The 25,001-nt window shown below is 42.1% G+C and overlaps 1 protein-coding gene and 3 non-coding genes across 8 annotated transcripts in view; all 4 read left to right on the forward strand.

The window, feature by feature from the left end:
- Positions 1–25,001, forward strand: part of NOP58 (NOP58 ribonucleoprotein) — a 37,873-nt gene that overhangs the window by 1,763 nt on the left and 11,109 nt on the right. For 3 of the 5 annotated variants that reach the window (XR_004670277.3, XM_003820765.5, XM_034954820.2), the window contains exons 2-8: positions 7,663–7,739; positions 10,482–10,534; positions 14,889–15,010; positions 16,886–17,022; positions 20,165–20,229; positions 22,837–22,971; positions 23,634–23,779. Coding sequence is in view for 4 of the 5 variants with exons in the window: in XM_003820765.5 (XP_003820813.1) it covers positions 7,663–7,739; positions 10,482–10,534; positions 14,889–15,010; positions 16,886–17,022; positions 20,165–20,229; positions 22,837–22,971; positions 23,634–23,779 (735 nt within the window). In the remaining variant the exon portion in view is untranslated. Of the gene's footprint in view, positions 1–2,164; positions 2,347–7,656; positions 7,740–10,481; positions 10,535–10,743; positions 10,862–14,888; positions 15,011–16,885; positions 17,023–20,164; positions 20,230–22,836; positions 22,972–23,633; positions 23,780–25,001 lie in introns of those variants that run through there. The other 2 variants (XM_034954818.2, XM_034954817.3) reach the window with 2 other exon arrangements.
- Positions 8,978–9,065, forward strand: LOC112439181 (small nucleolar RNA SNORD70). Its single transcript, XR_003027480.1, has one exon. It is a non-coding gene; the product is annotated as a small nucleolar RNA SNORD70 (small nucleolar RNA).
- LOC112439182 (small nucleolar RNA SNORD70) lies at positions 10,640–10,724 on the forward strand. Its single transcript, XR_003027481.1, has one exon. It is a non-coding gene; the product is annotated as a small nucleolar RNA SNORD70 (small nucleolar RNA).
- On the forward strand, positions 23,841–23,930 carry LOC112439189 (small nucleolar RNA SNORD11B). Its single transcript, XR_003027487.1, has one exon. It is a non-coding gene; the product is annotated as a small nucleolar RNA SNORD11B (small nucleolar RNA).

Here is a 25,001-nt window from a genome sequence, read left to right on the forward strand (position 1 = left end):
TTACCTTAGTTGGAGTTATCTGCAATTGCCGTATTAGTGTTTTAAGGAACTTGTAAGTAAGCTCTTTAGTCCCCTTTAGAGCTACGAAACATGTCAATTTTACTTTTCTCCAGCTTTTTGGAATCTTATCTAAATTACCATGTAGAGTTCTGCATAGCTTCAAATTCTCTTAGCCAATGTGGTCTGTAAGTGTCTATCGATGAATTTCACCGTTAATTGCCGTAGTATACTGTCCTGTACCGGATGTGAAGAGGAGCAACTCTGCACAGTGCACTGGTTGTCTCCCATGGTAGGAAGGAATTGGCTTATCAATGGTCGGATTTCTAGACCTGGGTCCTAAAATACTCAACCGTGTCTCGATGAATTACTCATTTCTATTAATGAAAAGTGTCCTCCTCCATGAAAATGTCTTTGAGTATTCCGTTGGAGTTTGCAGTGCTATTTATCTGCAAGTTACTGTTCAAAATGATTAAATTGTGGTTTATGTAACCTAGTACTAAAGAAATAACTAGTTAAGCTCGAATATGTTGATATTGATTAGTTTGTAATTATTGGAATTAACATTGATCATTTCTGAGTATAAAAGACAAACGTTCTGGAACTAGTGATGGCTGCACATTTTTGTGAAAATGCTCTACTAAAAAGTGAATTGTACACTTTAAAAGGGCAAATATTAAGATACATGTAAAATTAATATGATATATGGTGAATTTTATCTCCTAAAAAAGTAGACATACGGTTCAAAGTTATTAGTTTCCTTTCCCATAATCTTTCAAAATGCTAGGGTATAAAATTATGTTGGTTGCCAGGCATGGTGGCTCATGCCTGTAATCCCAGCACTTTGGGAGGCCAAGGCCGGCGGATCACAAGGTCAGGAGTTTGAGACCAGCCTAACCAACATGGTGAAACCCCGTCTCTACTAAAAAAAAATAGAAAAATTAGCTGGGCGTGGTGGTGTGCGCCTGTAATCTCAGCTACTTGGGAGGCTGAGGCGGGAGCATTGCTTGAACCCGGGAGGCGGAGGTTGTGGTGAGCTGAGATCGTGCCATTGCACTTCAGCCTGGGCAATAAGAGCACAACTCCGTCTCAAAAAAAAAATTATATTGGATGCATATAATTCATGCTTTGATGAGAATGCTTTAGGAAGTTTTTTGAAGTTTTTTTTTTTTTTTTGAGACGGAGTTTCACTCTTGTTGCCCAGGCTGGAGTGCAATGGCGCGATCTTGGCACACCGCAACCTCTGCCTCCCAGGATCAAGCAATTCTCCTGCCTCAGCCTCCCGAGTAGCTGGGATTACAAGCATGCACCACCACGCCCAGCTAATTTTGTATGTTTAGTAGTGACAGGGTTTCTCCATGTTGAGGCTGGTCTCGAACTCCTGACCTCAGGTGATCTGCCCGCCTCAGCCTCCCAAAGTGCTGGGATTACAGGCGTGAGCCACTGCACCTGGCCTTGAAGTTTTTTTAAACTTCCATTTACAGTGAGGAAAACATTTTATGTATAACCCATGTACACATACAAATTCATGTTTATGTATTTAAAATTTATTTTGAGGCAGGGTCTTGCTCTGTCACCCAGGCTGGGGTGCAGTGGCAGGATCACGGCTCATTGCAGCCTTGGCCTCCTGGGTCAAGTGATCCTCCCACCTCCTCCCGAGTAGCTGGGACTACAGGCTCAAGCCACCATGCCTGGCTAATTATTTATTTATTTGTATTTGTATTTATTTATTTTTTGAGATGGAGTCTCACTCTGTCGCCCAGGCTGGAGTGCAGTGGCGTGATCTCGGCTCACTGCAACCTCCGCCTCCTGGGTTCAAGCGATTCTCCTGCCTCAGCCTCCCGAGTAGCTGGGATTACAGGCATGAGCCACCATGCCTGGCCTAAATTTTTTTTTTTTTTTTTTTTAAGAGGCATAGTCTCACTGTGTTGCCTAGGCTGGTCTCAAACTCCTGGCCTCAAGGTGCTGGGATTACAGGCATGAGGTACAGTGTTCTGCCCACTTATGTGTTTAGAGCGATTCAAAAGGAAAACACTTCCAAAAAGTTATTGCTCATTAACAGGGTTATATATATATATAAATGTAAAGACATTGTGTAAAGGAACTGTTGTGATTAATTCTAGGATATTATAAAAATTCAGCCTGTGGCCGAGAGCAGTGGCTCACGCCTGTAACCCCAGCTACTCGGAAGGCTGAGGCAGGACAATCAGTTGAACCTGGGAGCAGAGGTTGCAATGAGCTGCGGTCGCGCCACTGCCCTGCAGCCTGGGCGACAGGACAAGACTCCGTCTCAAAAAAAAAAGAAAAAAAGAAATTCCACCTGTGTCCTTGTGTCACGTGGCACACAGCGTAAGATTTTAGTCTTGCTCATACCAGACTTCTTCAGCTGCTCTTCCATGTGGTAGCCATTAGTACGTATAACCATTTCACATGAGATGTAACTGATAGGACTGAGGAAGTGAATTTTAACTTACTTGAATTTTAATGGTTATATTGTACAGTGTAGCTGTGTAGCATAGCATTTTGTGTCACTTCATTTTCTCAAGGTTTGGAGAAAGATTTTTGATGTATATACCAAATGTTTATATAAAACCTAAGTACTGAGCAATATATTTTTTCTAACTTTATTGGGTGTACTTTACATACTGTATAACTCACCTGTAGGTTTTAGTTACAATCCAGTTTTATAGTACACTTTGTTGCAAAAAGTTCTCATGCCCATTTTCAAGTTAGTCCTGCTCTAGACAACCACTGTTCAGCTTTCTTTCTTTTTGCATAATTTTTTCTAGAAGTTTCATGTAAGTGGAGTAGTATTTTAGTCTTTTGTGTTTGGCTTTTTTCACTTAGTGTAATGCTTCTGAAGCTAACCGAAGAGCTTTTTCACATTTGTTGCGTGTATGGATTTGTTTCTTTTTGAGCAGTGCACATTTTAAACTAATTATCAGTTTTATCCTGTATTCAAACAAGTTTCATAAAACATTAACTTGCTCATATTGTCTGGAAGTGAAACTTAAAAGTTAGCATCAAATAATTTACACAAAACATAGAGGTTGGGTGCAGTGGCTCACGCCTGTCACCCTAACACTTTGGGAGGGTGAAGCAGGAGGATTGTTTGAGCCCAGGAGTTGCAGACCAGCCTGGGCAACATGGCGGAAAAAAAATTAGCTGGGCACAGTGGTGCTTGCCTGTAGTCCCAGCTGCTGCAGGAGGCTGAGGTGGGAGGGAGGTCACGGCTGCAGTGAGCTGTGATTGAGCCTCTGCACTTTAGCCTGGACAACAGAGTGAGACCTCATCTCAAAACAAAACAAAAACCACACAAAGTCTCAAGCAATCAATTAAAAATGAAAATGAGGAGGCTGGGCGTGGTGGCTCACACCTGTAATCCCAGCACTTTGGAAGGCTGGGGTGGGCAGATCATGAGGTCAGGAGTTTGAAACCAGCCTGGCCAACATAGTGAAACCCCGTCTCTACTAAAAATACAAAAATTAGCCGGGCATGGTGGTGTGTGTCGCCACATCTGTAGTCCCAGCTGAGGCAGGAGGATCGCTTGAACCAGGGAGGTGGAGGTTGCAGTGAGAAGACCGCGCCTCTGCACTCCAGCCTGCGTGACAGGGCGAGACACTGTCTCAAAAAAAACAAAAAAAGTGATTAAAATTCTTAATTCCATATACCCTCACCAATATTCTGTATCAGCTGCCGAAGTATTAGATAGGATGGGCTCAATCCTAAAAGGCACAACCCCCATATTTAACATCCCTAAAATTGGGATGTCTTACAATTGATGACAGGTCAATTGGGAGTGTAAAAGAATAACATAAGCTGGGTGTGGTGGCTCACGCCTGTCATCCCAGTACTTTGGGAGGCTGAGGCAGGCAGATTGCCAGACCTCAGGAGTTCGAGACCAGCCTGGGCAACAGGGTGCAACCCCGACTTTACTAAAATACAAAAAAAAAAAAAAAAATTAGCCAGGCATGGCAGCATGTGCCTGTAATCCCAGCTACTTGGGAGGCTGAGGCAGGAGAGTTGCTTGAACCAGGGAGGTGGAGGTTGTAGTGAGCTGAGATCACGCCACTGCGCTGCAGCCTAGCCGACAGAGCGCAAGACTCTGTCGCAAAAAAAAAAAAAAAGAATAGCATGTTAAATTTTGTGAAATAGAGTATGCACAGATATTATGCATATATTTTTATTTAAAAAACCAGCTGGATCAGGCGCCCTGGTTCCTGCCTGCACTCCCAGCACTTTGAGAGGCCAAGGCAAGAGGATCACTTGAGTCCAGAAGTTAGAGATCAGCCTGGGCAACAAAGCAAGCCCCTGTCTCTACAAAAAGATTTTTAAAATAGCTAGATGTCGCAGTGTGCACCTATAGTCCTAGCTACTTGGGAGGCCGAGGCAGAAGAATCGCTTGAGGCCAGGAGTTTGAAGCTGTAGTGACATAGGACCACACCACTCCACTCCAGCCTGGACAACAAAGCGAGACCCTGTCTCTGGAAAAACAACACAGCTAGTAAATTTAAAACTATACTTTGCTAATAAGCATTATTTATCAAGTCCATAATATAGCACATCTACACATTAAGACGCAGTTCTAGTCTGGTTATATATTATTTTCAGTAAAAGAAACACAATGTTGCAAGTTGTATAAAACTTAGATGAGTGACAGGATGATTTTAGGGGTTTGTTCTGATGTATAAGTTTTTTTTTTTTTTTTTTTTTTGAGACGGAGTCTCGCTGTCGCCCAGGCTGGAGTGCAGTGGCGCGATCTCGGCTCACTGCAGGCTCCGCCCCCTGGGGTTCACGCCATTCTGTTGCCTCAGCCTCCCGAGTAGCTGGAACTACAGGCGCCTGCCACCTCGCCCAGCTAATTTTTTTGTATTTTTAGTAGAGGCGGGGTTTCACCGTGTTAGCTAGGATGGTCTCGATCTCCTGACCTCGTGATCCGCCCGCCTCAGCCTCCCAGAGTGCTGGGATTACAGGCATGAGCCACCGTGCCCAGCCTGTATAAATTTAATCACACATGGTTGAATTAGATATGTTGATAAAAATAACCCAAACTAGAAAAACTTAAAGTCACACAAAGCAGTAAACAACTACAAAGCCTAGAGTTGGTATTAACAATTTATAAACTAATAGCTCTAACTTTGTATATCATGAAGTTTTAGAATCCAAAGACACCTCACCAAGTCTCATGACTATACTGAAAACATTGATTAAAATTTTTTGAAATTGTTCAGAGAATGCAGCTAACCATAACTGAAGTTCACTATTTTTAAGAGGATATGTATCAAATAGGGGATATGACTCATGAGTAAAATTCACATTTTTTTAGCTGAAAAGCAAGTATATTTGAAGATAACATTTGGGTAACAAAATTGCCGTATTTAAAAGATACTCTCGGCCTGGCGGGTTGGCTCACGCCTGTAATCCCAACACTTTGGGAGGCCGAGGTGGGTGGATCATGAGGTCAGGAGATCGAGACTATCCTGGCTAACACGGTGAAACCCCATCTCTACTAAAAATACAAAAAATTAGCTAGGTGTGGTGGCAGGCGCCTGTAGTCCCAGCTACTCTGGAGGCTGAGGCAGGAGAATGACGTGAACCCAGGAGGCGGAGCTTGCAGTGAGCCGAGATCCTGCCATTGCACTCCAGCCTGGGTGACAGAGCGAGACTCCGTCTCAATAAATAAATAAATTAATTAAAAAATACTATCACCATTCTTAAACTGAAGTTAAAATAACAAAGGAAATGTGATAAAATCAGGGCAATTCATGAGCACACAAAGGTCTTCAAAGACTATGTTATGTCAGCCAAAACCATTACTATGACAAATAAAACCATTGTGTTCCCAACTGCAACATCTTGAAGGAAACATTGCTAATAAAGACCATCTAAATAAGAAAGTTAGAGATATTGCTACATTTTCTGTATTACATTTGTCTCAAAGTTTTTATTTGTCTCAAATTTTTAATCATTTCTTTTCAGCCAGGGTAATGATAAATATTTGTATACAAAAATCCATTTTAAGTTTTATCATTTTAAGTTAAGATAATTTCCATTTCTAAGTAGAAATAGTATACAACTATTACCATTGCAATCTTTAGCATTGTTGTTACAATAGTACTAGGTTTAAAACAAGTCTTTGTATTTTATAGATACAAACTGAAATATTAACAGGTAAAAATTAAATGTCTAGGTCTTGCTTCAAAACAGTACAAGGCGTCTGGGTGTGTTGGCTCACGCCTGTAATCCCAGCGCTTTGGGAGGCCGAGGCAGGTGGATCACCTGATGTCAGGAGTTCAAGACCAGCCTGGCCAACTTGGTGAAACCCAGTCTCTACTAAAACTACAAAAACTAGTTGGGTGTTGTGGTGTGTGCCTGTAATCCCAGCTATTCAGGAGACTGAGGCAGGAGAATCGCTTGAACCCGGGAGGCGGAGGCTGCAGTGAGCCGAGATTGCGCCACTGCACTCCAGCCTGGCGACAGAGTGAGACTCCATCTCAGAAAAAAAAAAAAAGCCATTTACTGTGATTCCTAAAAGTATGCATGAACATGTGTTGCACAGACATTCAAAGTCTTGGAGAATATATACCTAAATGTTGATAAGTATATTGTTGATTAAAGTACCCTATGTTTCTTTTGCATTTAAAAAATTTCTCACATCTAGATGTGTCTTACAATTGATGATAGTTTTAGAGAAATCCATAATACTTTCATGTTAGGAGGATCATAGCAGTAAATAACGAATATAATCTATTGAAAGTAGACAAATAAAAGTTTTTTTTGTTTTTTTTTTTTTGAGATGGAGTTTTTTGCTCTTGTTGCCCAGGCTGGAGTGCAATCGCACAATCTCGGCTCACTGCAACCTCCGCCTCCGGGTTCAAGCAATTCTCCTGCCTCAGCCTCCCGAGTGGCGGGGATTACAGGCATGTGCCACCACGCCCAGCTAATTTTGTATTTTTTTTTTTTTTTTTTTTTTTTTTGTAGAGACGGGGTTTCTCCATGTTGATCAGGCTGGTCTTGAACTCCTGACCTCAGGTGATCCGCCTGCCTCAGCCTCCCAAAGTGCTGGGATTACAGATGTGAGCCACCACGCTTGGCGCAAATAAAAGTTTTTAATGATTACAATACTTTACTGTAAAGGGATTAATGGCTCTTTTAAAAGAAAGGTTCTCGGCCAGGTGCAGTGGTGCACACCTGTAATCCCAGCTACTCAGGAGGCCGAGGCACTAGAATCTCATAAACCCAGGAGGTGAAGGTTGCAGTGAGCCAGGATTGCTCCACTGCACTCCAGGCTGGGCTACAGAGGGAGACTCCATCTCAAAAAAATAAAAAGAAAGAAAGGTTCCCTGCCCTAGGACCCCATAGCTCCAGCTACGGCCCAAGGCTGGGGCAGGAATATCACTTGAGGCCAGGTAGATTCTAGACTGAATAGCCACTGTACTACAGCTGACTGGACTAGATCTGAATTGCATTTAGCTGTTAAATGGGCAATTCGAACTAGTAATTTGACCAAAATTACATGCAGGGTAAGAAAACTAGTTCATTATCTTAGTGAAAGAAATAGCTTCTACCACCTTCATTTTACATGTAAAATTGTATTTGAAGAAGGCAGCTGTATATGCCTCACCTGTACCATTTAAATAAAACTATTTAAACATTTTATTACAGGTTCTAAATGAGAAGAAACTTCAAGAGGTTGATAGTTTATGGAAAGAATTTGAAACTCCAGAGAAAGCAAACAAAATGTAAGTACTCTTGAAATCAATAATTTAGCAGTTAACATTTAGGGCTTGTTTTATTTTTTACATTTTTTCCTGATTTATATAATGTTACATTCGTAGTTTTCTGTTTTGAAATCTGTTTCAGGAATAATTTTGGTATGAACCTAATTATTACAAATGTTTTACTTGGAATATAGGCCATCTCAATTTGAAGGCAGTAGTCTCCCCCTTACCCACAGGGATTATGTTCCAGAAGACCCTGTGGATACTTTAAACCTCGGATAGTACAAAATGTGATTGCTGTCAGTAGGAACACATTTGTCTTCGTGTCTTCCACACACGAATGTAATACCTTTTTTATCTTAACTAAGCACTTACCGCGCACAGGGGTTGTAACCTGCTTTTTGAGTTTTGCAACATCAAAACTAGCATGAACTACTTTTTCTTTCATCACAATTTCATGGAAGATTCATTCTTAGTGTAGATGTTAAATCTTTGGTTTTTTTGTTTGTTTTTTGAGACAGAGTCTTGTTCTGTCACCTAGGCTGGAGTACAATGGCGCAATCTCTGCTCACTGCAACCTCCGCCTCCTGGGTTCAAGCTATTCTTCTGCCTCAGTCCCCCAAGTAGTTGGGATTACAGGCACCCACCACCATGCCCAGCTAATTTTTGTATTTTTAGTAGAGACAGGGTTTCGCCATATTGGTCAGGCAGGTCTCAAACTCCTGACCTCAGGCGATCCGCCTGCCTCGGCCTCACAAAGTGCTGGGATTACAGGCGTGAGCCACCACACCTGGCCTAAATCTTCGTATTTGTATGTATATTTAAGGGACCACACTAGTATGTTCCCTTACCAGATAAGAAAACCTTGCTTAAGATGACACTGTTGCCTGGTGTGGTGGCTCATGTCTGTAATCCTGGTACTTTGGGATACCAAGGTGGGTGGATCATTTGAGGTCAGGAGCTCGAGACCAGCCTGGCCAACATGGTGAAACCCCCTCTCTCCTAAAAACACAAAATTAGCCGGGCGTGGTGGCACATGCCTGTAATCCCAGCTACTGGGAGGAAGCTGAGGCAGGAAAATCCCTTGAGCCTGGGAGGCGGAAGTTGCAGTGAGCCGAGATTGCGCCACTGCACTCCAGTCTGGGTGGCAGAGTGAGACCCTGTCTCCAAAAAAAAAAAAAAAAGATGACACTGTTTTAGGCAACTAGAAGACTAGTTTTCCTTCTTAAAGGGTTATATGCTTTGTTGGGTTAATCTGATTCGTTGTTGTCAATGATGTATTCTTCTTGGAACTGAATCTAAGTGATCTGACTCAATATTCGTCACTACCACTGAGACAACGATGAATCAACTATATGTTTCTTTCTGCATAAAATACTACCCTGAGGCTGGGCGTGATGGCTCACACCTGTAATCCCAGCATTTTGGGAGGCCAAGGCAGGCGGATCAGTTGAGCCCAGGAGTTCAAGACCAGCCTGGGCAATATAGGAAAACCCCATCTCTACCAAAAACAAAAATTAGCTGGGTGTGGTGGCGCACACCTATAGTCCTAGCTGCTTGGGAGACTGAGGCTGGAAGATCCTTTGAGCTCGGGAAGTCAGGGCTGCAGTGAGCTGTGATTGCACCACTGCATTCCAGCCTGGGTGACAGAGTGAAGTGAGACCCTGTCTCAAAAACATAAAGGGGGCCGGGCACAGTGGCTCACGCTTGTAATCCCAGCACTTTGGGAGGTCGAGGTGGGTGGATCACAAGGTCAGGAGTTTGAGACCAGCCTGGCCAATATGGTGAAACCTCTTCTCTACTAAAAAATACAAAAAAATTAGCCAGCCATGGGGGCTGGGCACGGTGGCTCACGCCTGTAATCCCAGCACTTTGGGAGGCCGAGGCGGGCGGATGACGAGGTCAGGAGATGGAGACCATCCTAGCTAACACGGTGAAACCCCGTCTCTACGAAAAATACAAAAAATTAGCCAGGTGTGGTGGCGGGTGCCTGTAGTCCCAGCTACTTGGGAGGCTGAGGCAGGAGAATGGCATGAACCTGGGAGGTGGAGTTTGCAGTGAGCCGAGATTGCACCACTGCACTCCAGCCTGGGCGACAGAATGAGACTCTGTCTCAAAAAAAAAAAAAAAAAAAAACTAGCCAGGCATGGTGGCACAGGCACATGGCTGTAATCCCAGCTACTTGGGAGTCTGAGGCAGGAGAATTGCTTGAATCTGGGAGGCAGAGGTTGCAGTGAGCTGAGATCGCACCACTGCACTCCAGCGTGGGTGACAGTGAGATTCTGTCTCAAAAAAAAAAAAAAAAAACCATAAAGGGTTAGGATGTAACAAGAATGAGACCTGACAATAAGCTATTTTTTTTAATGGCATTTGTACAGGATAGACAAATGAATATCATGAGATTCCTAAAAGGGACTCACGTACGTTTTCTTGAGTCAATTCTATGCTGTATAATAAAGTCATCCCTGTACAGCTTTATGCAACAGGGGTTTGTATTAAAGCTTCAACATCTTTACTCTTGGCCAAAATTTCCTCCAAAGCCTACAACTTTCTTTTAATAATCCAAACATTACTAGCCTAACATTTAGAAAAACTAGTAATTGTATGAAGAATATCTAACTTCACACCCTGATACACAATGGTAGGCATGTTTTATTGGTGTGTGCTTTGGAAACAGTCAAGCACTTCTTTCCAAGTTATGTGGCTTTTGAATCAATGCACCGCCCCCAATAACATGTTTATCTCTTTTTTTTTTAATTCTAGAGTAAAGCTAAAACATTTTGAGAAATTTCAGGATACAGCAGAAGCATTAGCAGGTAAAGTAAAAAACTAGAAGCTTGCTTTTTTGAAAAAATTAAGTCTTAGCTGTTTGTTTTTCTTGTTTAAAAGGTTGTTTGCTTCAGTTGCCTGTGTTAACCTTATTCAATGTTGTCAATGATGCATTCTTATTGGAACTGAATTTAAGTGATCTGACTCATTCGTCACTACCACTGAGACAACATTGAGTTAGCTTTTTTCACCATAGGGCTGGTTTTCCCCATGTGTGAGGAGAGGTGAGAAGTGGTTAAGTTGATCTCCCTGTGGAAACCAGCAACATAATGCTGAAGCACAATTCAGTAAAAGGTGTTCTACAAGGGACCAAGGTAATGTGGTCAAGTATACAGCTCTCTCCTCATTTTAATCCAAGGGTAGAGTTGTAATCCTGAGAACAGCCAGGATTCACAGTTGAAAAATAATTTAAAAAGCTCTTCTGGGGGTATAGATTTTTAGTTCAAAAAAGCATATCAATATTCAGAGTTATACAGAAACTGACAGAGGTGTTATTTTTAAAAGATTCAGAAGAATGGATGACTCATACTCTTCAACTGTATTTCATCACGGGACAACAGAGTGATCGGGTTTATTTACTGTAATTGACTGCAGTAGGTCTTACAGTTTTGTTTTTTTAAGTGTTAGGGAAAACAGGAAGAGCAGATATAAAGCCCAAATCATTAAATTTTCAACTGCCTAAATTCTTTATCACAAATCAGCCAACTGTTTGGCGGTGTAGTTTGAAAATGAAGGACCGTGAGGAAGAATATGGCTTAAAGCTGGGCAAGAATATGACAGATGCAAAAAATTTTGTTAAATAACCACAGGAGAAAGGTACAGTTTTTGTCTGAAAATTTGGAATCCAACTAAACATGCTGGAACATAACAGACCACCCTAACCTTGGCGGAGGGGTAGGCTGAAGGAAGACCCATAGGGCCAGTTTCTTTGTTTTATAAACATAGTTCTAGGGCTGCTTCACCAACTCTTCAGTAATTAGAGTTATATACAGCCATAAAAAAAATTATGGTAATATTAACTTGGAGAATTTTTTAAAAGATAGCCTGTTCATCGCAGCTTTTAAGTATGGGTAAACATTTGGTAAGATTCCAAGCAAGATTGTGTTAGCTGTATTCCAACTCTAGGGGGTGTTGTTGACATAGACTGGGATATGAACAGTTCCTAGTCCTGATCTCAAGTAGCCTCTTCTGAATTCCTTTTTGCATACGATCTTTAATCTGCTTGGGATATTTCTGGCCAGTCCTTATTAAACTGTATTAAATGGACAAGCCAAACTTTTGCTCAAACAAGCAGGTTTTTACTATTAATACCTAATATATTGAGCACATACTGATTGTCAGATTTATGCTTATGATTTCATAATTGTTATTTAATTCTTGAATCCTGTGAGGCAGATAACCATCATCTCTATGTTACAGATGATAAAACTTGAAATTTAAGCAGTATTTCCAGATTCATTTACCTAGCTTCTTTGTATTATTTAAAATAATGTACAATAAGGCTGGGTGCGGTGGCTCATGCCAGGAATCCCAGCACTTTGGGAGGCCAAGACAGGCGGATCACCTGAGGTCAGTTCAAGATCAGCCTGGCCAACATGGTGAAACCTCGTCTCTACTGAAATTACAAAAATTAGCCGGGTGTGGTGGCACACACCTGTAGTCCCAGCTACTCAGGAGGCTGAGGCAGGAGAAACACTTGAACCTGGGAAGCAGAGATAGCACTGAGCCAAGATTGCGCCACTGCACTCCGGCCTGGGCAACAGAGCGAGACTCCATCTGAAAAATAACGTAAAATTAAGTAGTGTACAGTAAATGGACAAAATGCCATAGTAGTTGAGAATTTAAAGTCAATCCCCCCCAGTCTAAGCTCCATGAGGGCAGAGACTGTTCTGTACTGTCAAATTCCTAGACTCTAGCAAAGTATACAGCTATAGAAGGTTTATAATAAATATTTTGGGGAAAATGAATGAAAATAGTGAATTTTATCAGGAATGCTGTCATAGAAACATTTACAATGCCTTTTCCTATCTGTTTTCACCAGAAAGTTAAATGAACATCAGCTAATTAAGAAAGCAGAATCCTTCCCCTGGGAATTCAGTTCTCACTGCCTATTATAAGGCAGTTTTGACATGACAGAACCACAACTAAATGGCTATAAATGTCACAGTGTACATTTTAAACCTCATAGCCTTAGAGTTTGATGAGACCAGGCACAGTGACTAACACCTGTAATCCCAACACTTTGAGGGGCTAAGATGGGCAGGAATTTAAGATCAGCCTGGGCAATATAGTGAGACCCCCTCTCAAAAAAGATTTTTTTTTTTTTTTTTTTTTGGAGATGGAGTTTCATTTTGTCACCCAGGCTGGAGTGCAGTGGCATGATCTCGGCTCACTGCAGTCTCCACCTCCTGAGTTCAAGTAATTCTCCCAGGAGGCTGGGTTCAGCCTCCAAAGTAGCTGGGATTACAGGTGATACCACCATGTCCAGCTAATTTTTGTATTTTTTAGTAGAGACCAGGTTTTGCCTGTTGGCCAGGCTGCTCTGGAACTCCTGACCTCAGGTGATCCACCCGCCTTGGCCTCCCAAAGTGCTGGGATTACAAGCATAAGCCACCGTGCCTGGCCATCATTTTTTTTTTTTTAAATAAAGAAATAGGGTCTGTTGGGGTGTGATGTTGAATTTGTATTGGTCTCACACATTCATATATGCTATTTACATGAAGTGGTTTATTTTTATTCTTGATTGTGTTTTCAACTTGCAAGTCTTTTTTTTTTTTTTTTTTTGATACTGATCTTCGGCTGGAGTACAGGGGCGCGATCCCAGCTCACTGCAGTCTCTGCCTCCTGAGTAGCTGGGATTACAGGCTCATGCCACCACACTCACCTAATTTTTGTATTTTTAGCAGAGATGGGGTTTCACCATGTTGCCTAGGATGGTCGCATCTCCTGACGTCGTGACCCGCTCACCTCAGCCTCCTAAAGTGCTGGGATTATCCATTTGATCATAATTCGAATGGATATACGATCAGGAGGGAAGAGCAAGACCTGACTTATTAAGCACAAACTGCCTGACCTTGGAAATTGTTGATAGACCTTCATTCCTGCCAAGCATTTTTCTTTTCTTTTTCTTTTTTTTTTTTTAGATGGAGTTTTGCTCTTGTCACTTAGGCTGGAGTGCAATGTCACGGTATCACTTTAACCTCCACCTCTGGGTTCAAGCGATTCTCCTACCTCAGCCTCCCGAGTAGCTAGGATTACAGGCGTGAGCCACCAGGGCCAGCTAATTTTTGTATTTTTAGTAGAGTGTTTCGTCATGTTAGCCAGGCTGGTCTCTCGAACTCCTGACCTTAGGTGATCTGCCAGCCTCAGCCTCCCAAAGTGCTGGGATTACAGACTTGAGCCACCACGCATAGCCCAAGCATACTTTTTATGTTTTTTGTTTTTGTTTTGTTGAGACAGGGTCTGTCACCAGGCTGCTGGAGTACAGCGGCATGATCATGACTCACTGCAGCCTTGAACTCCCTGGGCTCAGGTGATTGTCCCAGCTCAGCCTCCCCAGTAGCTGGACTACAGGCACGTGCCACCACACCCAGCTAATTTTTGTATTTTTAGTAGAGACAGGGTTTCGCCATGTTGGCCAGGCTGGTGGTACACACCACCATGCCTGGGTAACCCAAGCATACTTTTACCTCAGTCAAATGTCAGATAAATTTCAGAAGAGGTATTAGTTCGTGTGGGTCCAGAGAAAGGGAATATAGGTCTAAGGAAGGGTGAGAAATATAAAGCAGCTGATTTAGAACTTGCCAGAAATACCAGCGGTCTCAAAATAGAATAGGCAGCCTTTGCTACTAAGTTTTACATTGCTGGAGGTGTACAAGTGGAGATACAAGCAAAGCTAAGGCCTTCACTCAAACATGTTTATATTGTGGCAGAACTTTGAAAATGATTACACTCATTTTTACTAGTTTTGATGTGATTTTAGGATATTTCAGGACAGTCTATTTGAAATGACAAAGGAAAGTGAGTCTGTTTTGTCTTCCCAAAAAGATTGTTTCTAAGATTTCATGATTCTCCCTTGAGTTCATGAGAAGATTCTTGTGAGAAGGAAAGAAACCCTGGACCTGATTTTACCCCTGGCTCTGTAGCAAAAATGAGGGTGGGAAGATCAAATGAAATTGTGAAACATGTAACTTATAAAACATTTATCATTTCATTTCAGAAGTAACATTAAATTCAAGCCCTTTGAAAGGCCTATTTTATTTTTTTAAGTGTCAACTAGGGCAAGGTCTCAAAGTTAAAAATTTGAGAGTTAATGCTTTTGTTTTTCTTTTTCTTGAAAAGCATTCACAGCTCTGATGGAGGGCAAAATCAATAAGCAGCTGAAAAAAGTTCTGAAGAAAATAGTAAAAGAAGCCCATGAACCGCTGGCAGTAGCTGATGCTAAACTAGGAGGGGTCATAAAGGTAAAGTCACGATATTTTTGGTCATGCCTGCTAGTCAGATCTCACAGCATACCAACTACAAAGCCTAGCCTTTGCAATAAGTTGCTTATCATAAATTCTCAATACATTTTTTTCTTTTCTCTAAGCTGCATGATAATGGATTTCCCCTAACATCAGCTGAACTGAGCAAATAAGTAATACCTATTTGTTCTAGAAGATACAGAAGAACAAAAAATGATAAAAATTGACTTTAACAAATCTGCTACCCATATATAATGTTAATGTTCTATGTATATCATGCCATATTTTTGTCTAGCCACATTTTTTTCCAACAAAAATGGGGTCCTTATATTTTTTAGAAATATATTTATTAGAAAACTTTTAGTAGGGGTGTATTGCTGGAGATGAAATAAAATGTGAGAGTGGAAAGAAAGACTAGGAAAATAGCCTCCCAAATACAGAAAGCAGAACAATTCGGGCGGGGCGCGGTGGCTCACACCTATAATCCCAGCATTTTGGGAGGCCAAGGTAGGAAGGATCACGAGGTCAGCAGATCGAGACCATCCTGGCTAACACAGTGAAACCCTGTCTCTACTGAAAATACAGAAAATTAACCAGGTGTGGTGGCAGGCGCCTGTAGTCCCAGCTAATCGGGAGTGCAGTGGCGCAGTCTCACAGCTCACTGCAGACTTGACTTCCTGTTCTCAAGCAGTCCTTCCTCTTCAGTAGCTGGGACTACAGGCACATGCCACCATGCCGGCTAATTATTTTATTTTATTTTATTTCATTTATTTGAGACAGAGTCTCACTCTGTCGCCCTGGCTAGAGTGCAGTGGCATGATCTCGGCTCACTGCAACCTCTGCCTCCCGGGTTCAAGGGATTCCCCTGCCTTAGCCTTCCAAGTAGCTGGGATTACAGACGCCCGCCAACACGCCCTGGCCTCCCAAAGTGCTAGGATTACAGGCGTGAGCCACCACGCCCAACCTGTAATTTTTTTTTTTTTTTAAGACGGAGTCTCACTCTGTGGCTAGGCTGAAGTGCATTGGCTCAATCTTGGCTCACTGCAACCTCCGCCTCCTGGGTTGAAGTGATTCTCCTGCCTCAGCCTCCCGAGTAGCTGGGACTATAGGCACCTGCCACCACACCCGGCTAATTTTTGTATTTTTAGTAGAGACGGCGTTTCACCATGTTGGCCAAGATGGTCTCGATCTATTGACCTTGTGATCCACCCGCCTCGGCCTCCCAAAGTGCTGGGATTACAGGCGTGAGCCACCGCGCCTGGCATAACCTGTAATTTTAAAAAGAAGCTAAATAACAGGTAGTAAAAGATCTCCTTAAACCAACTACTTGGTCAAATTATATTAATCTTTTTATAGCTTTTAATTTATATAGCCAAGCTGTCTTCTGGAAGCTTGTATCAGTTTTTACTTCCACCAGTGATACAGTCAAGTATTCTACAAACACACTGGAAATTATGCTTCTTGTCCAACTGAGAAATGCGTATATTTAAATTAGTGCCACTTTAATATTTAAGAAATAATTTCAGGCTGGGCGCAGTGGCTCACGCCTGTAATCCCAGCACTTTGGGAAGATGAGGCGGGCGGATCACTTGAGGTCAGGAGTTTGAGACCAGCCTGTACAACATGGTGAAACCCCGTGTCTACTAAAAATACAAAATTAGCTGGGCATGGTGGCTCATGCCTGTAATAATCCCAGGCCGAGACAGGAGAATCTCTTGAACCCGGGAGGCGGAGGTTGTAGTGAGCCAAGATTGCGCCACTGCACTCCAGCCTGGGTGACAGAGTGATACTGTGTCTCAAAAAATAATAATAATAACTTCAGGAAAGTCTTTTTTTTTTTTTTTTAATTTAATATAGATGTTCTTGTTCTTGTAGGAAAAGCTGAATCTCAGTTGTATCCATAGTCCTGTTGTTAATGAACTTATGAGAGGAATTCGTTCACAAATGGATGGATTAATCCCTGGGGTAGAACCACGTGAAATGGCAGCTATGTGTCTTGGATTGGCTCACAGGTGAGAATTACTGGAAAATAAAGTCAACTTACTTTTATTTGATAAGCGCTTAACATAGATCTGTTCTAAGAATGTTACAAATGCTCATTTGAACCACATCAGAACCTTATGAAGAAGATGATAGTAATATCCTCATTTACAGATGAAACTGAAGCCCAAGGTCAATACAGCTGGTAAGTGGTAAAGCCAGGATTTGAACCCAGGCAGTCTAGCTCCATTGTCTGGATTCTTAAAACCTTAAAACCTCATCAAAGGAATTCTCTACTACTCTGATCTTGGATGCCCTGTTTCTTGGGCTTTCCCTCTTTTATCTCTGCTAAGTCATGCCACTCCTCCATCTACTTAGTATTCCCCCAGATTCTCTCATCTGCTATGGTCTTATGGGATAGGTGTGTATTTGTGTTTTCATTGTTTTACTCTGATTTTTAATAAGGCAAAGAGGACTAGGTGCAGTGGCTCACCCCTGTAATCCCAACTCTTTGGGAGACCAGGAGTTTGAGACTAGCCTGAGCAGCATAGCAAGAAATATGTCTCTCTCTGTGTTTTTTTGTTTGTTTTGTTTTTGTTTTGTTTTTTTTTTGAGGCAGATTCTCACTCTTTCGCCCAGACTGGAGTGCAGTGGCGTGATCTCTGCTCACTGCAGCCCCTGCCTCCCAGGCTCAAGTGATTTTCTTGCCTCAGCCTCCGAGTAGCTAGGATTACAAGCGTGCACCACTACTGCCCAACTGATTTTTGTATTTTTAGTAGAGACGGGCTTTCACCATGTTGGCCTGGCTGATCTTGAACTCCTGACCTCAAATGATCCATCCGCCTTGGCCTTCCAAAGTGCTGGGATTATAGGCATGAGCCACCACACCCGGCCCCCTTTTTTTTTTTTTTTTTTTTTTTTTGAGTCAGGGTCTCACTCTGTTGCTCAGGCTGGGGTGCAGTGGTGCGATCTTGGCTCACTGCAACCTGGACATCCTGGACTCAAACAATGCCACCTCAGCCTCCCAAGTAGCTGGGACTGCAAGTGTGCGCCACCATCCCTGGCTGATTTTTTAACTTTTTGTAGAGACGGGGTTTTGCCATGCTGCCCAGGCTGGAACTCCCAGGCTCAAGTGATCCACTTGCCTTAGCCTCCCAAAGTGTCGCGACTGCAGGGGTGAGCCACCATGCCCAGTCTTCTCCCTATTTTTAATTGCATGTTAACCCTATCATATTTAATTAGAAGTCCCTTAGAATAGGCATTATTGCTATGTTGTGATACATCTGTTCATGAAAAGCTTAATACTTTGGAATTGCACTACAGTTAACAGGGTTGTGAAGAAAATAATGGTAGGTAGTTGCTCAAAACCTGTGCAACTTTGTAATCAGTACTGTCAAATAGTAATCCTAATAAAATTATTACCACAGTTAAAAGAAACACTACAGGCTGGGCACGGTGGCTAACGCCTGTAATCCCAACACTTTGGGAGGCCAAGGCAGGCAGATCACAAGGTCAGGAGATCGAGACCACGGTGAAACCTCGTCTCTACTAAAAATACAAAAAATTAGCCGGGCACAGTGGCGGGCGCCTGTAGTCCCAGCTACTTGGGAGGCTGAGGCAGGAGAATGGCGTCAACCCGGGAGGCAGAGCTTGCAGTGAGTGGAGATCGCTCCACTGCAGTCCAGCCTGGGTGACAGAGTGAGACTCCATCTCAAAAAAAAAAAAAAAGGGAAAAGAAACACTATAGGCTGGGTGCAGTGGCTCACGCCTGTAATCCCAGCACTTTGCGAGGCCGAGGCAGGTGAATCATGAGGTAAGGAGATCGAGACCATCCTGGTTAACACAGTGAAACCCCGTCTCTACTAAAAATACAAAAAATTAGCCAGGCATGGTGGCGGGCGCCTGTAGTCCCAGCTACTCGGGAGGCTGAGGCAGGAGAATGGCGTGAACCCGGGAGGTGGAGCTTGCAGTGAGTGGAGATTGCTCCACTGCACTCCAGCCTGGGTGACAGAGTAAGACTCTGTCTCAAAACAAAACAAAAAAGAAACACTACAATTTAAAAAGGTCAATTTTAAAATTAAAAGGTGGGCATAGATTGAAAGGGTTGAAGCTGCTAAGCTAGAGTTAAGAGCAAAAATGCACAAAGGTTAGGGAGAGCTTTGTAATAAGCATTTCTAAGAGAGAACAAATAGTGAAACTGAGTCAAAAATCCAAACCTGGGTAAATCTGCATTGTGTATAGCAGTGGTTCCCTATCAAGGGCAATCAGATGTCCCCCCGGTAGGCATTTGTCTATGTCCATAGACATTTTTGGTTGTCACAATTGGAGGTGAGTTGGGGTCTGCCATGAATATCTGGTGGATAAAAGTTAGGGATACTGCTAAAGGTCCTATAATGCACAGGGCAGCCCGTACAACAAGGAATTAGGCCCAAAATATTGTGCTGAGATGAAAAAACATTTATATACAGACAATATTGTTACTCCACAGCTTTCTGTTTTCAGTTGTTAAGAGTCCTGCAAAGTTCTTAACTGGTAGTATAAAGCTTAATATGTGCTATAAAAAATTGCATGAACCAATATGGCTTTTTTTTTTTTTTTTTTCTGAGGCAGAGTCGTGCTCTGTTGCCCAGGCTGGAGTACAGTGGCACGTGATCTCGGCTCACTGCAACCTCTGCCTCCCCAGTTCAAGCGATTCTCCTGCCTCAGCCTCCAGAGTAGCTGAGATTCAGGCGTGCCCCACCATGCCTGGCTAATTTTTATATTTTTAGTAGAGACAGGGTTTCGCCATGTTGGCCAGGTTGGTCTCGAACTCCTAACAGGTGACCCACCTCGGCCTCCCAAAGTGCTAGGATTACAAGCGTGAGCCACCACGCCCAGTCCAATATGACTTTTGTATTACACAGCTTATCCTATTTGTCATTCATACATAAACTCATTCATGTTACAGAAATAAAGGTCATAGCAGCACATATAGTTTTTTTTTTTTAATGTGTATTTTCTGGTCTCGTATGGTGCATTTCTACTTAGCTGATTTTTCTTCTTAGAAAAACCAATTACAGCTCTGACTACAGGCCGATTTGAGTAAAAACAAAAACAAAAAAAAACTTTAAGGTGTTAATTTAAATGCTTTTCCTAGATGCTATCTTACTAATTTATTTTCCCCTTTCTTCCCAGCCTGTCTCGATATAGATTGAAGTTTAGCGCTGATAAAGTAGACACAATGATTGTTCAGGCAATTTGTAAGTATAGTACATGCAAAGTCCGATTTGTTGCTCTGTCCTTCATGCGTTTTCATACTGTTGAAACTATCTTTTATGATTCTGTCTGTTGAGAAAGAGAAAGGAGGCCAGGTGTGGTGGCTCAAGCCTTTAATCCCAGCACTTGGGAGGCTGAGGCAGGTGGATCACCTGAGGTCAGGAGTTCAAGACCAGCTTGGCCAACATGACAAAACTCTGTCTTTACTAAAAATACAAAAAAATTTAATGTGCATGGTGGCGTGTACCTATAATCCCAGCTACTCAGGAGGCTGAGGCAGGATAATTGCTTGAACCCAGGAGGCGGAGGTTGACTATTTGGAGATTATATGAATCACAGAATTAACATTACGTTAATTAATTCATTTGTATTTTTCCATGAAAATGTGAAAAACATAAGTGCAATCTTTGTAGTTGTGTATTCTGCTATGTCATTAAATGGTTTTTAGAAAGCTCAAAAGCTGCCAGGCACAGTGGCTCATGCCTGTAATCCCAGCACTTTGAGAGGCTGAGGCGGGAGGATCACCTGAGGTCGGGAATTCGAGACCAGCCTGACCAACATGGAGAAATCCTGTCTCTACTAAAAATACAAAATTAACCAGGCATGGTGGTGCATGCCTGTAATCTCAGCTACTCGGGAGGCTGAGGCAGGAGAATCACTTGAACCCTGGAGGCAGAGGTTGTAGTGAGTTGATCGTGCCATTGCACTCCAGCCTGGGCAACAAGAGCAAATCTCCATCTCACTAAAAAAAAAAAAAAAAAAAAAATCAAAATCTTAATCGTTTTTCTATTTTAGAAATGCATTCGGCCGTGGCTCACGCCTGTAATCCCAACACTTTGGGAGGCAGAGGCTGGTGGATCATCTGAGGTCAGGAGTTCGAGACCAGGCCAACATGGTGAAACCCGATCTTTAGTAAAAAATACAAAAATTATCTGAGCATGATGATAGGCGCCTGTAATCTCAGCTATTCAGGAGGCTGAGGCAGGAGAATCACTTGAACCTGAGAGGCGGAGGTTGCAGTGGGCCGAGATTGCACCATTTCACTCTAGCCTGGACAACATGAGCAACACTCCGTCTCAAGAAAAAAAAACAAAGTATTCGGCTGGGCACAGTGGCTCACACCTGTAATCCTAGCACATTGGGAGGCCAAGGCGGGTGAATTGCCTGAGCTCAGGAGTTCGAGAGCAGCCTGGCTAACATGGCGAAACCCTGTCTTTACTAAAAGTACAAAAAAGTAGCCAGTCGAGGTGGCGTGTGCCTATAGTCCCAGCCACTTAGGAGGCTGAGGCAGGAGAATCACTTGAACCCAGGAAGCAGAGGTTGCAGTGAGCTGAGATCGCGCCACTGCACTCCATCCTGGGTGATGGAGTTAGACTTTGTCTCCAAAAAAAGAAAAAAAAAGCGCTCAACCAGCAATTCCTTTCCTAGATTTATACCCAAAAGAATTAAAAACAGAACTGAGTTGCTTGTACACCTATGTTCATAACAGTGTTATTTACAAAACCAAACAGTGGAAACAACCCAGATACCTTTTAACAGATGAATGGATAAACTGCATTGTGGATGCAGCTTGAATGTCCCTAATCTGAAATTCAAAATGCTCTGAAATCTAAAACTTTTTGTGGTACCACACAAATCCACAAGTGGAAAACTCCACACCTGACCACACGTCAAAACTTTGTTTTATGCACAAAATTATTTAAAATATTGTGTAAAATTACCTTCAAGGTTTTGTATATAAGGTATATGTGAAATGTAGATGTATTTCCTATTTAGACTTCGAGTTCCATCCTCAACCTCATACGTGTTTGCAAATACTCTGAAATACTTCTGGTCCCAAGCATTTTGGGTAACGTACACCCAGCCACTTCACACAGTGGAATGTTAGTCAGCCTTAAAAAGAAATGAAATTCTGATACATATTTCAACATGATAAACCTTGAAAATATGCTAAGTGAAATAGTCACAAAATACTGCATGATTCTGCTTATATGAAGTACCTAAAATAGGTGAACTCAGAGACAGAAGTATAAAGATAACTAGAGGTTGGGGGGAAGGTGGGAATGAGTTACTGTTTAATGGGTACAGAATTTTTCAGTTTCTGATGATAAAATTGCTCTGGCAATAGATCGTGGTAATGGTTGCATAACATCATAAGAATACTTAATGCTACTGAATAGTACACTTGAAAATGGTTGAAGTGTTATTTTTTATTCTTTTTTTTTTAAATTTTTTGCGACGGAATCTTGCTCTGTCACCCAGGCTGGAATGCAGTAGCACGATCTCGGCTCACTACAACCTCCACCTCCTGTGTTCAAGTGATTCTTCTGCCTCAGCCCTCCAGAGTAGCTGGGACTACAGGTGTGCACCACCATGCCTGGCTAATTTTTGTATTTTTAATAGAGATGGGGTTTCACCATGTTGGCCAGGCTGGTCTTGAACTTCTGACCTCGTGATCTGCCTGTCTGCTGGAATTACAGACATGAGCCACCGTGCCCAGCCTGAAGTGTTAAATTTTATGTTGTGTATGTTTTACCACAATAAATCCCTTTAAGTTCCTGGGTTTTTTGTTTGTTTTTAATCTACTACAGCCTTGTTAGATGACTTGGATAAAGAACTAAACAACTACATTATGCGATGTAGAGAATGGTATGGCTGGCATTTCCCTGAATTAGGAAAAATTATTTCAGATAATTTGACATACTGCAAGTGTTTACAGAAAGTTGGTGAGTAATTTGTTCATCCTTTAAGGCATTGAAAGTAAATGAATTTGATTGCATCCTAAAACATGACGTATAGCATTTTGTTAAGCAAGATTCCCAGGGTTTTTGCAATTTCTGTGTATTTGGGAAGTGTAGCAATTTAGTGTCTTAAATTTAAGAAACAAAATGAATTTTAACTTAGATTTTGATGGCCTATAACATGATATTAATACCTAATGCTAAATAGCAGTATTGCCGTCTGTACTGTTAATATACAGAGGAACTTGATTGTTGATTGTTGTTAACGTACAGAGGAACTTGATTGATTGATGGTTTACTTGCCTTACGAATTACTGGCCCCAGCTTCAGTATAAAATTGTGACATTATTATTAGTCCTGTCTTTTTTAAATTTTTGCCACTTATATTCTGTAATAAGTGTTGTGGCATATTTTGTCCTCTTTTTACTCTGATTATTTTTTGGAAGAAGGTGGTGGGGAGACATTTAGTGTCTAAACTTAAACCCTTAAATGAGGAAAACTGTTATACTAGGTCAAACTTCTTCATTTTTTTGTTTTGTTTAGGCATCCTTTTCATTGGCTTTCTACTTTTTCTTTTGACTATTTGCTGGATTTTATATAATTTGTTGAAGAGTGATTCTCCCTCATCCCCTGCAAACATTCCATAGGCGATAGGAAGAACTATGCCTCTGCCAAGCTTTCTGAGTTGCTGCCAGAAGAAGTTGAAGCAGAAGTGAAAGCAGCTGCAGAGATATCAATGGGAACAGAGGTTTCAGAAGAAGATATTTGCAATATTCTGCATCTTTGCACCCAGGTAAATTTTACTCCTGGAGAATCTAGTTGTGGTGTTACCAGCTCTATAGTACTAATTTTTCTGATGGCAATGATGATTTTTACACTTATTGTTGTTCACCTGATAACATAAATATGAGGGTGTTCAGTCACTACCTCATCTGATGCCATCATGATTTGTATACTTAAAAGGGGGAAATACATATTAAAAGGAAGTAATTTACAATCATCGTCTGAATAATGAATTAACCAAAAATCAATTAAGATGGCAGAGAAGGCCAGGCGCGTTGGCTCACGCCTGTAATCCCCGCACTTTGGAAGGCCGAGTCGGGGATTGACCTGAGGTCAGGAGTTCGAGACCAGCCTGACCAATATGATGAAACCCCATCTCTACTAAAAATGCAAAAATTAGCTGCGCGTGGTGGCGTACACCTGTAATCCCAGCTACTCGGGAGGCTGAGACAGGAGAATCGCTTGAACCAGGGAGGGGGAGGTTGCAGTGAGCCGAGATGGCACCATTGCATCCAGCCTGGGCAACAAGAGCAAAACTCCATCTCAAAAAAAAAAAAAAGATGGCAGACAATTATGGATTGAGCCTTTTAATTCTGAGTTTTATGTCTGTATCTTGTGATTTTTTTTTTCTTTCAGATTTGAAGGTAGCCATATAGGAATTAAAAAGAGCATGATACAAATGTTTATTGCTCAGAAATTTTTTTTTTTTTTTTTTTTTTTAATTGGAGACAGAGTCTCACCCTGTAGCCCAGGCTGGAGTGCAGTGGCACGTTCTCAGGCTCACTGCTACCTCTGCCTCCCAGGTCCCAGTTCAAGCGGTTCTCCTGCCTCAGCCTCCCGAATAGCTGGGATTACAAGCACGTGCCACCATGCCCAGCTAATTTTTGTATTTTTCGTAGAGACGGGGTTTCACCGTGTTGGCCAGGATGGTCTTGAACTCCTGACCTCATGATCCACCCACCTCGACTTCCCAAAGTACTGGAATTACAGGTGTGAGTCACTGTGCCTGGGCTGCTTAGAATCTTTTAAAAATACAGTTACGCTGACTAAGATTTTCAGGCAGTGGACCAAGTAGTTTACATACATTACATAACGAAGTCCTCATTACAGCCATCTTATAGAAAACTGATGTTAGGATCATGAGGTCAAGAGATAGAGACCATACTGGCCAACATGGTGAAACCCTGTCTCTACTAAAAATACAAAAAATTAGCTGGGCATGGTGGCGGGCC

This window comes from Pan paniscus, chromosome 13, assembly GCF_029289425.2.
Source record: "Pan paniscus chromosome 13, NHGRI_mPanPan1-v2.0_pri, whole genome shotgun sequence".
Classification (NCBI taxonomy): Eukaryota; Metazoa; Chordata; class Mammalia; order Primates; family Hominidae; genus Pan; species Pan paniscus.